Raw genomic sequence first — 13,953 nt, forward strand, 5'->3', positions numbered from 1 at the left:
ACGGAGCACAGGCTCCGGACGCGCAGGCTCAGTGGACATGGCTCACGGGCCCAGCCGCTCCGCGGCATGTGGGATCTTCCTGGACCGGGGCACAAACCCACGTCCCCTGCATCGGCAGGCAGACGCTCAACCACTGTGCCACCAGGGAAGCCCTAACACCCCATTCTTGCCTTTCCTTAGCTCCAGTTTACTTTCTGTCTATGGATTTACCTATTCTGGATATTTCATATCAGTGGAATTATACAATATGAATTTTTGTGTCTGGCTTTTTCTTAGCATAGTGTTTTCAAGGATTATCTGTGTGTAGCATATATTAGTCCTTCATTCCTTTTTATGGCTGAATAATATTCCATTGTATGGATATATCATATTTTGTCTGTCCGTTCATTAGTTGATGGACACTTGGGTTGTTCTTGCCTTTTGGCTGTTATGAATAGTGCTGCTATGAACATTGGTATACATGTATGCTTTTGAATACCTGTTTTCAAGTCTTTTGAGTATATCCCTAAGGTGTGAGATTACTGGGTCATAACTTTTTAACTTTTTGAGGAACTGCCAGACTGTTTTCCACAGCCCCTACACCATTTTCCTGGAACTGTCTGATACTGGACTTTGTACTTACTACATAGCTGTCAGCTTGTGATCTCCCTTCACCTTCATCCTGGGGACTCCATCTGCTTTTCTGTTATGTTGAACCTCCCATTTACTGGATTTCATCTCTTCCTTTATTATGGTTTGCTTCCTCTTTTTTTAAAAAATATTTATTTGATCTATTTATTTATTTGGCTGTGTCGGGTCTTCGTTGCGGCACGTGGGATTTTTCATTGCGGCGCTCGTTGTGGTGTGCAGGCTTCTCTTTAGTTGTGGAATGTGGGTTTTCTTGCTCTAGTTGTGGCGCGCGGGGTCCAGAGTGCATGGGCTCTGTAGTCTGCGGCACATGGGCTCTCTGGCTGAGGCGCGCATGCTCAGTAGTCGCGGTGTGCGGGCTTCGTTGCCCCGTGGCATGTGGGATCTTAGTTCCCCGACCAGGGATTGAACCCACATCACCTGCATTGGAAGGCGGATTCTTTGCCACTGGACCACGAGGGAAGTCCCTGCTCCCTCTTTTTGGTAGAATACTTAATTCAGGGGCTTCCCAAGGAAAGTAAAATAATTTTTTTGTGAGACTTGATATATGAAAGCCTCTGCTCTATCATTACCTTTAGTTTGGCAGGGTATAGAATTTTAGTAATTTATTTTCCTCCTAATTTGAAAATATATCTCTTTTGTTTTCTAGCTTCCAGTGTTGCCACTGAGCAGTCCAATACCATTCTAATCTTTATTCTGTTTTGAAACTTTTTTTTTCCCCCATTCTGGAGGGTTTTAAGATTTTTTTCTTTTCAGCATTTTGAAATTTCATGATGATATTCCTTGATGTGAGTTTATTTCTATTCATTGTGCTGAGCATTCAGGGGCTCTTTTAATTTGAAAGATTATGTACTTCAATTCTTGAAAATATTCTTTCTACTTTTCTTCTATTTTTTTTCCTGTCTAGAACTAGTAAATATAATAAATGTATGATCCTTTAGTTTTCTTTTCTCTCCTGTTTTCCTTCTGAACCTTCTATTGTTTCTTTTGTTGTATCTCTAATTTTCAAGAGTTCTTTTTGGTTTTCTAAATATTTCTTTTAAAAATATCATACTGTTCTTCTTTCATGGATGTAGTATTTTCTCTCACTTCTCCAAACATATTAGAGGCAGGGTTTTTTGTTTTTTTTTTTTAAATTTTCTTCTCCCTGCAAAGTGTCTGTTTCTGTCAAGTTACTTTCCTTCTCTTTGTTTGGGTCTCTCTTTTTCATGTTCGTAGCTCTTCTCCTATGTCTGATGGTTCTTGGTCCTCTGCTCATATTAAAGTTAAGATTGAGGCTTATTGGGAGCTTTGGGTCCATGGCAGGATTTATTAACTGGACCTTACTGTAAAGTTCTCTGGCTGGGCTCTTTTTCCGGGGACTCTCTAATGCCTGTATGTTCAGGTCTTTTACTTTGGATTGGGGAATCAGAATAATGATTTAGCCACCCATCTGGAGTATTAGATCTGGCTTTTTTTTTTTTTTTTTTTTGCGGTACGTGGGCCTCTCACTGTTGTGGCCTCTCCCGTTGCGGAGCACAGGCTCCGGAGGCGCAGGCTCAGCGGCCATGGCTCACGGGCCCAGCCGCTCCGTGGCATGTGGGATCTTCCCGGACCGGGGCATGAACCCATGTCCCCTGCATCGGCAGGTGGACTCTCAACCACTGCGCCACCAGAGAAGCCCTAGATCTGGCTTTTGATATTCTGGTTGCTGAGTAAGACAAAAGGGTTAGAGGTCTGCAACATTCAGTATGGAGATGGACTTTCATTTAATTACCTGTTTTCATCTGTGCCTGGTCTCCCTTAGTCCGGAGATCCTCTGTTAGACTCACCTAGTTGTCTTCCAGGGTTGGGAAAGGGCTAGTGGCCTGGTTGTGGTGGAGTATAGCAGGTAACTAATTGCTGTATAAACAGGCTTCCGTCTAAGCCTCCTGTTCTCAGCTCCACCTTCACCATTACTTCTGGGGGTACTAGTATAGCCAATTCACAAGTCTTTGGCAAATTCTGTCATGTACATTGGATTGCTTTTTTGCTTTCCTCACTTCTGGTTTTCTTGGGCCTGCTAAGCCAGTTGCCATTTGCTCTTTTGCCCTCTAATCTTTTTTTTGTAAATTTATTTATTTATGGGCGATTTGGGTCTTTATTGCTGCGCTTGGGCTTTCTCTACTTGTGGTGAGCAGCGGCTACTCTTCGTTGTGGTGTGTTGGCTTCTTGCGGCGGCTTCTCTTGTTGCAGAGCATGGGCTCTAGGTGTGCGGGCTTCAGTAGTTGTGGCACACGGGCCCAGTAGCTGTGGCTTGCGGGCTCTAGAGCGCAGGCTCAGTAGTTGTGGCGCACGGGCTTAGTTGCTCTGCGGCATGTGGGATCTTCCAGACCAGGGCTCGAACCCATGTCCCCTGCATTGGCAGGTGGATTCTTAACCACTACGCCACTGGGGAAGTCCCTCTAATCTTAAAAATGTAGTTGCTGTCTTCTTTTCTGTTCTCTTTGTCCTTGAGTTTCTGTATTGTTTTGTTTTTCATTCTTTAGTGTGATTTTTAGTGAAGAGTAGAGATTTGAAAGACAGCTGAGCTAAATGTACTAGTTCAGTCTCATCCAAAGCCACAGTATTTCTGAACCCCTGCTATTTTCATCTCATAGTTAGATGAGATGCATTTCTAAAAACACAAGATCTTTAGCTTTAACATAACTTCCTGTATTTACCCTTTCCCTCAGTTTCCCTTTCCCACCCTTTCAATCTAGAAGCAGATTTATTTTATCTTTTATTTATTAGAGTATTTTTATCTCTTTAGAATATCTTTATTTTATCTTTTATAGGTCCAGAGTATTGTTTTTTTCATTAGCGTGATCACAGTATCTATTCTACCCTGATGTTTTGATTATACTACACAAATGGAGAGCTTTATATGCAGAACGTTTTTCCTTTGGTTGCTTCTTTTTTTTTTTTTTTTTTTTTGCGGTACGTGGGCCTCTCTCACTGTTGTGGTCTCTCCCATTGTGGAGCACAGGCTCCGGACGCGCAGGCTCAGCGGCCATGGCTCACGGGCCCAGCCGCTCCGCGGCATGTGGGATCTTCCCAGACCGGGGCACGAACCCATGTCCCCTGCATCGGCAGGTGGACTCTCAACCACTGCGCCACCAGGGAAGCCCTGGTTGCTTCTTTTTGAAGTCCTTAATTTTAATTTTTTATTTTGAAAGACTTCAAATATATTTAAAAATAGAATAGTATAATGAATCCCCATGTACCCATCAACTAGCTTCAACAATTATTAAATGTTGGCCAGTCTTTTTTTAATCTATACTCTCCACTCTGTTCCCTACTGGAGCATTTGGAAGCCAATCCCATACACTCTATAGTTTCATATGTGATACTTCAAATATATATCTTTAAAAGATACAGGGGAGTCCTTCAGCTGTTGACCTAATAGAAAATAGAATATCTGTTCTTCCAGCATAACTCTTGCATTACTCTTGCAGTGAGGATTCTGCTTTTCTTCAGAATTAATGTCATTAATAAGGCTTAATCATGCCCATGGTTGCCACTGGATATTTCTGAGAGTCTAAGACGTGCATGGAAAAGACAAAGACATAACAAAGGCATAAATAGGGAGGAAAAAAAAGAGTGAGGAAGGGAAAGCCTATGTAAGATAGAGTGGAGCTGTGTGTGCTTCTGATGCTGCTTAGGAATATCCTTTTCTTGGAGAGCACTTTCAACCATATTTTAAGGTTGAAATAAAGGTAAAAAATTCCTGCTTCATTTGAAGGGTGATGTGGTTGGAGCTGAGGTGATAGAAAGTTGGAGTATGTTAGGGAGAATGACTAAAGTAGAAGAGGAGAAAATTTACAAATTGGAGATTGAACAACATGCTCCTAAGTAATCAATGGTTCATAGAAGGAATCAAAAGGAAAATCAAAAAATACCTTGAGACAAATGCAAATGGAAACACAGCATGCCAAAACTTAAAGGATGTAGCAAAAGCAGTTCTAAGAAGGAAGGTTATAGTGATAAACACCTACATTAAGAAAAAAGAAAAATCTCAAACAATCTACCTTTATACCTCAAGGAACTTGAAAGAGAATAAACTAATAAGCCCAAAGTCAGTAGAAGGAAATAACAAAGATCAAAGGAGAAATAAATGAAATAGAGACTAGAAAGACAGTAGAAAAGATCAATGAAACCAAGAATGGGTTTTTTGAAAAAATAAACAAAACTGACAAACATTTAGCTAGATTAAGAAAAAAAGAAGTCTCAAATAAAATCAGAAATGAAAGAGAAGACCTTACAACTGATAAAGATCATAAGAAACTACTATAAACAGTTATACACCAACAAATGAGAAAACCTAGAAGAAATGGATAAATTCCTAGACACATACAACCTACCAAGACTGAATCATGAAGAAATGGAAACTCTGAACAGACGAGTTACTAGCAAGGAGATTGAATCAGTAAACAAAAACCTCTTAATGAAGAAAAGTCCAGGACCAGATGGCTTCACTGATGAATATTACCAAACATTTTAAGAGGAATTAATATCAGTCCTTCTCAAACTCTTCCAAAAAATAGGAGGGTATACGTCTTCCAAATTCATTGTACAAGATCAGTATTACCCTGATACCAAAGCCAGACAAGGGCACTACAATAAAATTACAAGTCAGTATCCCTGATGAAGATAGATGCAGATATTCTCAACCAAATATTAGCAAACTGAATTCAGTAGTATACTAAAAGGATCATATACAATAATCAAGTGGGACTTAATTCCTGAGATGCAAGGATGGTTCAACATATGCTAATACACCACATTAATACACTACAATGAAGGATAAAAATCATGATCATCTCAATAGATATAGATGCAGAAAAAGCATTTGACAAAATTCAAGATCCTTTCATGATAAAAACTCTTAAATTAGGTGTAGATGGAATATACCTCAGCATAATAAAGGCTGTAGATGACAAGTCCACAGCTAACATCATACTCAGTAGTGAAAAGCTGAAAGCCTTTTCTCTAAGATCAGGAACAAGTCAAGGATGTCCACTGTTGCCACTGTTATTCAAAAAGTAATGGAAGTCCTTAGAGCAATTAGACAAGAAAAAGAAATAAAAGGCTTCCAAGTTGGGAAGAGAAAAATTAAAATTAAAATTGTCCTTGCTTGTAGGGGACATAATATATGTAGAAAACCCTAAAGACTTTACTATTAGACCTAATAAATGACTTCAGGAAAATTGTCGGATATAAAATCAGTATACAAAAATGAGTTGTGGGCTTCCCTGGTGGCGCAGTGGTTGAGAGTCCACCTGCCGATGCAGGGGACACAGGTTCATGCCCTGGTCCGGGAAGATCCCACATGCCGTGGAGCGGCTGGGCCCCTGAGCCATGGCTGCTGAGCCTGCGCCTCCGGAGCCTGTGCTCCGCAACGGGAGAGGCCACAACAGTGAGAGGCCCGCGTACTGCAAAAAAAAAAAAAAAATGAGTTGCATTTCAGTACACTAACAAGAAACTATTGGAAAGAGAAATTAAGAAAACAATCTCATTTACAATAACATTAAAAAGAAGAAAACAGGAATAAATTTAAGGAAGTAAAAGATCTGTAAACTGAAAACTATAAGACATTGATGAAAGAAATTGAAGAAGACATAAATAGAAAGATATTTTGTGTTCATGGATTGGAAGAGTTAATATTGTTAAAATGTCCATACTACCCAAAGTGATCTGTAGATTCATTGCAATCCCTATCAAACTTCCAGAGGCGTTTTTCACAGAAATAGAAAAAACAATCCTCACATTTGTATGGAACCACAAAAGACCCCAAACAGCCAAAGTAATGTTGAGAAAGAACAAAGCTGGAGGCATCACACTTCCTGAATTCAAACTATATTGCAAAGGTATAGTATTCAAAATAGTATGACATTGTCATAAAACAGACGCAGCTCAGTGGAACAGAATAGAGAGCCCAGAAATAAACCCATGCATATATGGTCAATTAATTTTTGACAGAAGAGCCAAGAATACACAGTGGAGAAAGGATAGTCTCTTTAATAAATGGTGTTGGGAAAACTGGACAGCCACAGGCAAAAGAATGAAACTGGACTCCTGTCTTAAACCATATACAAAAATCAACTCAAAATGGATTAAAAACTTGAACGTAAGACCTGAAACTTTAAACTCCTAGAAGAAAACAGAGAGAGTAAGCTCCTTGACTTCAATCTTGGCAATGATTTTTTGAATTTGACATCAAATTAAAAAATAAAATAACCAAAAGCAAAAATAAACAGGTAGGACTACATCAAACTGAAAAGCTGTACAGCAAAGGAAACAATCAACAAAAAGAAAAGGCAAGCTATGGAATGGGAGAAAATATTTGCAAACTACATATCTGATAAGGGGTCAATATCCAAAATATACAAGGAACTCATTCCACTGAGTAGCAAAACAAATTAAAACACAATTAAAAAATGGGCAAGGGACCACAATAGACATTTTTCCAAAGAAGACATATAGATGGCCAACAGGTACATGAAAAGTTGCTTAGCATTGCTAATCATCTGGGAAATGCAAATCAAAACCACAATGAAATATCGCCTTGTACTTGTTAGGATGTCTGTTACTAAAAAGACCAAAGACAACAAATGTTGTCAAGGATGTGGAGGAAAGGGAACCTGTGTACACCATTGATGGGAAAGTAAACTGGTACAGCTATTATGGAAAACAGTATGGAAGTTCCTCAGGAGGTTAAAATAGAGCTACTGTGATCCAGCAGTCCTACTTCTGAGTATATATCCAAAGGAAATAAAATCATCATCTCAAAGAGATTATCTGTACTCCTGTGTTTACTTTTTTTTTTGTACTCCTGTGTTATTGTAGCATTATCACAGTAGCCAAGGTGTAGAAACAACCTAAGTGTCCATTGACAAAAGAATGGATAAAGAAAATGTGGTGTGTGTATATATATGTGTGTGTGTGTGTGTGTGTATGTATATATATACGTATATTATTCCACATTCATACAATGGAATATTTTTCAACTTAAAAAAAAGGAAATTCTCTCGTTTGCAGCAACATGGATGAACTTGGAGGGCATTATGCTAAGTGAAATAAGCCAGACATAGAAAGACAAACACTCCATGGTATCACTTACATGTAGAATTAAAAAACAGAAGTTGTACATGTAGAAACAGAGTAGAATAGTGTCTAGGGGGTGGGAGAAGTAGGAAGAGGCTGGAAAAAGGGCACAAACTTTGTTATAAGATAAATAAGATCTGAAGATCTAATGTATAACATGCTGATGATAATACTGTATTGTATAATTGAAATTTGCTGAGAGAGTAGAACTTAAGTGCTCTCGTCAAAAAAAAAAGGTAAATATGTGAGGTGATGGATGTGTTAATTAACTCAATGGTGGGAGTCCTTGCACAATATATACATATATCAAATCATCACATTGTACACTTTAAATGTATTATAATTTTATTTGTCAATTATACCTTAATAAGTTGAAATTTTTAAAAAGCAGAAGGGGTTGGAAAGAAAACTTTGTCAAATCATGCTGGTTGTTTATTTTGTACTCTATCTTTCATACATTTTTACCAGTTGACTTTTAGTTTCTCTACTTCTGTTGGTCTTTTCAAGACCAATAGAATATTTGAATATTTATAAATATTTCAAATTCAAATATTTACATGTGTGATGATGGATGTTAAAATGTTTAGATGTTTTCCACAATGTTGTTATTAAATTTTTTTAAAGTTAAGATTATTGAAAGATTTAGTAGGTTTGATATACTTGTCTCTAGCCTATCAACCTGCTAAGAAAAAATATTTTAGAAACTTGTTTTATTGTTAAATATCATGCAAATACAGAAAACCATATAAAGCAAATGTATAACTTAATGAATTATGAGACAAACACCTGCTAAGGCAATTTTAATGTCTTTGAATTACTATTGAGGTATAGAAAAATATAATTAATTAGTAAAAGGGTGAAACTTCTATCAAAAGCTATTTTAAATGTCAGAAAAGGGTAAATCAACATTGATTTGTAGGCTTTTATAAATGAATGGCAATGCAAATTGCCATTACAATATTTACAATATTAAATTACAGTATTTCACTTTGTGAATAATATTTATATATTTAGATAGGAATATTATTTCCGGAGTTGCAAATAGTGTGAAAATGACATCTAATAGCACTATTATTATGTTGTGATAACAGATTTATTTGGATTATGTCATATGTCCTCAGGGCAGAAATGCTCTAAATTTTGACTTTTATATAGTCCTTAGGGTATTACTAGCACCTTTTTTTTTGATATCACCTATTACAAAAGTCAGCTGCCCAGTAGTTTAAAAGTTCAGAGATCTTCTGTATTGTTCTACAGTTTATGAGTATCACTCAAAGCCACACGGAGTGTTAGCTGAACACTATTTATGCAGTTTGTTATTCATAACTTTCACGTTAGAATTTCAAGCTTCAGTTGGTTGAATCTGCAGATGCGGAACCCTCGGATGTGGAGAGCCAGCTGTAATTCAGAAAGTACTCTTGGATGATAAGAATGCCTTCAAGCAGGAGAGTTACTAGTTATTTTAAAGGTAGAACTTAAAGCACTGAAAAGATACTCTGAAAAGTTTTCAGTGATGAAAACTTCTCAAGTAAACAAAGGTTGTTTTTCCTTCCTTTTCTTTATTGACATTCTGTGATTCACTTTTCCTGAGGAGTAACATGTAGTATATTTTCAGGAAAACGTGCTTTTTAAAAAAAAATGAAGAGTTTTGTTGTACATTCAGAGCTGTATATTGTTCATTTTTGTAGTAAATGCATGTAGGGGAAGGATGTCTATCCTTCTTTTCTAAAACATACACTCGGGATGTGCTTTAGTTAACCTAAGGCCCCATTTCTAACTTTCCCTCCAGGAACTACAATTGGAACATGCAAGACAAGCCTTTGCACTGAAAGACAAAAGCAAAAGTGGCATGATTTCTGGTCTGGATTTCAGTGACATCATGGTTACCATTCGGTCTCACATGCTTACTCCCTTTGTGGAGGAGAACTTAGTTTCAGTAAGTAAAAAGCAACCACTTCAACTTTCTGTTTCCTTAAACCTTTGAAACCATTGTCCTGGATTGCATCCCTGGGCCTATCTCACTCTCAACTATTCCAACTTTATGCTTGGTTGGTAGTAGGTAAACAGGTGTGTGTAAGGGAGGTGGTGGTGGGGGTGATAGTGAATAGTCTTTCCCCAGATCATAGCTGCTTTTTTCAGCACCACCATCTTGCTCTCATGTATTTCCAAATTGTTTATTTCCATTTACAGAGTCCCCCTAAAGAAAACAGGGGAGTTTGTAGACAAGGGTGTGCAATTACTTTTTCCAGTGGGCAGTACTTCGCTCAGACACTACTGCCTTCACCTGTGGCCTCTTTCCATCCCACCAGGCTCCCAAAGCCTTGCTATAAGGATGGCTCCTTCCTTTGTTGCCAGCAGGGTGCTGTTTGCTAGAGGGATCATCACTGGCCTCTACACTGTTTTAATAACCATGGCTGTGGCAGAAGGTATGGAGGAAATATGTGGGCGTCAGCTTCTGTGGCTCACTCCTCTCTCTGCCCCTTCACCTGTGCATTCAGTCTGCATGGACCAGACAGTTTTTTGTTCTCTACACTGCTAATCTCTGTAAAGCAATCATCTGGACCAATAGCAAACTGATGTCATCCACTTCCTCACAAAGAATGGTGAAACTGTCCTCACTTATCAGTTTTCTTGTTCATGTGTTGTACTTATGTATAAGTTTTTGATTGCTGCTTGTTTTAAATGGAGGGAAGCCAATGAGTGCTTTTGTTGTTTCAGCTGAAGATCATTATCCCTGATTCAGACCGGGGGTAGAAAGATCAACTTCTGTTCTTTTTCTTCAGTGAATTTGAACATGGAGCATGTCACTTTCTCCTACACATTTCACCTCCTTGACACTCATCTCCCACTCCCCTACCCTCACCTCGTACCCCAGCCAAAAAATGAAAGGAAGGAAAGAAAGAAAGGGAGAGAAGGAGGGAAGAAGGAAAGAAAATCCTAGAGAGAAGGACTCAGTGCCTTGGGGTGAGGGGACCCATCTAATCTTTTCCAGTTGGGTTAGATAGACTTGTTACAGCCTCAGTTTACCAAATGCCGTCTCAGTTTCTGGAGGAATGTGTTAAATAATTTGAGTCTGGCGTTTGGGTCGCTGGTATCCAAATTCAGGCTAATAAAAATATCATATATATTTAGGTTAATGCATGTGTGTGAGGGATGGTGGGGGTGGGAACGTATGCCCAGCATTACCTATACTGTCCTTAACGTAGACCTTTATGATTAAGGTTGTCACACTGGTATTTCTATGAGTATTTCTTTTGAGTTTTTAATAGAGAATGTTTTTAATCATCTGGGTTCCTCTGCCTCTTGGCTTAGAAATTAGGCTTTTGCAAGCTACGAAAAATATTCACTTTTGAGTCTATGTCCAAGTGTTGGACAGAGGGAGAAATTACTTCCTCACCCTGTAGAGGTAATGAAGGCCACATTGTCCCCCATCCTTCCCCAGGCATGAGAGAGCCTCTTTAGCGCTATTCTACTAAAGACATGATTTATATCCCTAGATTTTCTCTACATCTTTTGGAGCTTTTGGTAGTTGTACCTTTTGTGATAGAGATTCAGAACCTAGCATGGACTGTTTTATATCTTAACTATAACAATAAGCTTAAAAAGGAAAAGATTAGGAGAGTTGACATAGTGAAATAGTCTTAAAATTTAAAGTTACCACTGGTTTTTGTATATGTGTGTGGGGAAAAAAGCAAGTTTAAAAAATGCTCCTTATATTGTACATTGAGGTTTGGATTATCCAGAACTAGCAGGAGTTCCATAGTTGAAGGTCTTGAAAATCCTGTTTAAATAATCATTGGTTTTGATCTGTGATAATTGTATTTGTTGTTTTTGACCTTATAGGTAGATGAACCATGAAGTCCAACTTCCAGATGTTGCTTTCTTCCTTAACACCTAAATTACATAGACTTCCTTGAGGGCATGAAACACACTGACAGTGTTTTAGCACGATACCTTCCTTGTATTTATGGACTGGCTGTTAATCATTTTAGTAATGAAGACTCCTTTGGATCTTCTTTGAGAAAAGTTCAGTGTCCATAAACGTATTTTTTTGGTTTTGTTTGTTTGTTTAACTTTCTGTGTTGTCATTTCCTAGGCAGCTGGAGGAAGTATCTCACACCAGGTTAGCTTCTCGTACTTCAATGCATTTAACTCCTTACTGAATAACATGGAGCTTGTTCGTAAGATATATAGCACTCTAGCTGGCACAAGGAAAGATGTTGAAGTCACAAAGGGTAAGATTTTTAAAATATACGTTGATTCGAATCTCAGCATTTTCACTTTATCTAGGGAATGAGGTTGGTCTAAGTTTACTACTCTGAAGCCAGGTCTAGAAAGTATGTTACCATGTATGTATGCTTCACTTGGGTCATAATGGTCTCCAGAAGTTCAGGTGGATTTAATGGGATGCTGAGGTCAGGAATGGAAAAGTGGCTTTGACAGTTTTGAAAAGAACCTTGGCCCAGTCTGTCAAACAGGTTAGTGGCAGTGGCTTGTTTGTATGAGGAAGGAGTTGCCACAGAAAGATGGGCAAGCCTACTCCTTTTGCTGAATTGTAGTGGGAAGTTTTAGGTGACTGGAGAAGAGCCAATTCTTTTGTCTTGTAACTCTGGAGACCAAATCAAATAAACAAGACAAGAGAGAGGATCCTAAAGAGATTGTTTTATCTCTGAAGCTAATTTATCTTTATCTGCTTTTACTGTTTCATCATCTTAACATTTTATCTTTTGCCACCTTTCATACTTTTGTGGTTATTTCTATATAATTGAACTTAGACATTGAAATTCAGTTTTAGCCTTTTAAAATAATACTGAAATGTTTTTAGCTTTCAGATAGTAGTTGGTTAAGGTAGAAGTTTGTTATATGTTAAGAATCTTTTAAGATTTTAAAATATTTTCTTTTTCTTCCAGAGGAATTTGCCCAGAGTGCCATACGCTATGGACAAGTCACCCCACTAGAAATTGATATCCTGTACCAGCTTGCAGACTTATATAATGCTACAGGGTAACTATTCCAATAATTCTTCATGATATTTTTTAGGACAGTTATTTTAACGTGAAGCAGTGGTGTTCTTTTAAACAATAGTTTATTCAGTATATACATTTCAAGAAAGAGAGATAGACAGATAAGAGAAACAGGGGAGGAAGGAGAGACAGATGAAGACAGACTAAAGACAGGGGGAGATGGAGGGAGGGAAAGGGAAAGAGGACAAGAGGGGAAAAAAGAGAGAGGAGGGGAAGAAAAAAGGGAGGGAAGAAATGGAGAGAGAGGGTGAAAAGAAAGGGAGTAAGGGGTTGAAAGGGAGTAAGGTGTGAGAGAGGGAAACGGGAAAGGAAGAAAAATGATAGAGGAGGGGGAGAGGGAAGTGACAAAAAGTAAGAGAGGGACAGAAAAATTGATTTAATCTGGACTCTAGAGGTGTTAGGAATTTTTAGTGATTTGTGGACATCTGCCTAAATTTAAAATAAATTGAAGTACATGTTCAGGAATCTTATAATCTTTTTGATTCATTGTGAATGGGGATTTTACTAAACAGTGTATACCATTTTGTGTTGGAGAGTATCATTTTCTTGAAATATGCCTGTGACATTATCATCATAGTTAAGCTCAGATGTTTTATGCCTCTGTTTTATTGATTGAGAAAACCCAAAGCACATAGAGAGTATTTAATTTGCAAAATCTCATGCAAATCCAGATGAAAAACCCTTGTCTTTGGGCACCAGTAGGACCTGTGTGATCTGCTAAGTGATCAGATTTTATTAGTCACCTGTAGTAGTTACTTAAGTGTAGGCATATCTGAAAAAATGGGTTTTAACCCTAGAACTGAAGACTAATAGAAGTTGAGTGTACATAGATGATTTATTACCTTCCTGCTACATAATGAATTGTTGAGCTGGAGATGAGACTGGATAAGCCAGCCCGTCTTTGGTGATTGACATGAACTATCAGGCCATGTCTCATCCATCTAGAATTCACATTTTTAGCAAAGGTATTATACCTCCATGATAATAAACGCTTTCAAAAAGTGCTTCTCAAAACTGGATCTGACGTGATGTACTAGCCAGTTCAGGGAATGTACTTATTTTAAAGTAAAATTTCTTTGAAACAGTAGTGCATTCGCGTAGTTCAAAACTCTTCAGAGTTTAAAAGAGCATGCCGTAAAAATGTTTCCCTTCTACGCTTCTCCCTTTTCCCCTTAAAGACAACCGGTATTTATCACTT

At 38.1% G+C, this 13,953-nt stretch overlaps 1 protein-coding gene across 3 annotated transcripts in view; it reads left to right on the forward strand.

Annotated features, from left to right (window-relative positions):
• SLC25A12 (solute carrier family 25 member 12) overlaps nucleotides 1–13,953 on the forward strand; it is a 180,323-nt gene that overhangs the window by 120,883 nt on the left and 45,487 nt on the right. For all 3 annotated transcript variants that reach the window (XM_067741537.1, XM_067741538.1, XM_067741539.1), the window contains 3 exons: nucleotides 9,521–9,667; nucleotides 11,828–11,966; nucleotides 12,642–12,735. In XM_067741537.1, the coding sequence (XP_067597638.1) occupies nucleotides 9,521–9,667; nucleotides 11,828–11,966; nucleotides 12,642–12,735 (380 nt within the window). The remainder of the gene's footprint in view (nucleotides 1–9,520; nucleotides 9,668–11,827; nucleotides 11,967–12,641; nucleotides 12,736–13,953) is intronic.

This window comes from Pseudorca crassidens, chromosome 6 (assembly GCF_039906515.1).
Source record: "Pseudorca crassidens isolate mPseCra1 chromosome 6, mPseCra1.hap1, whole genome shotgun sequence".
Lineage (NCBI taxonomy): Eukaryota > Metazoa > Chordata > Mammalia > Artiodactyla > Delphinidae > Pseudorca > Pseudorca crassidens.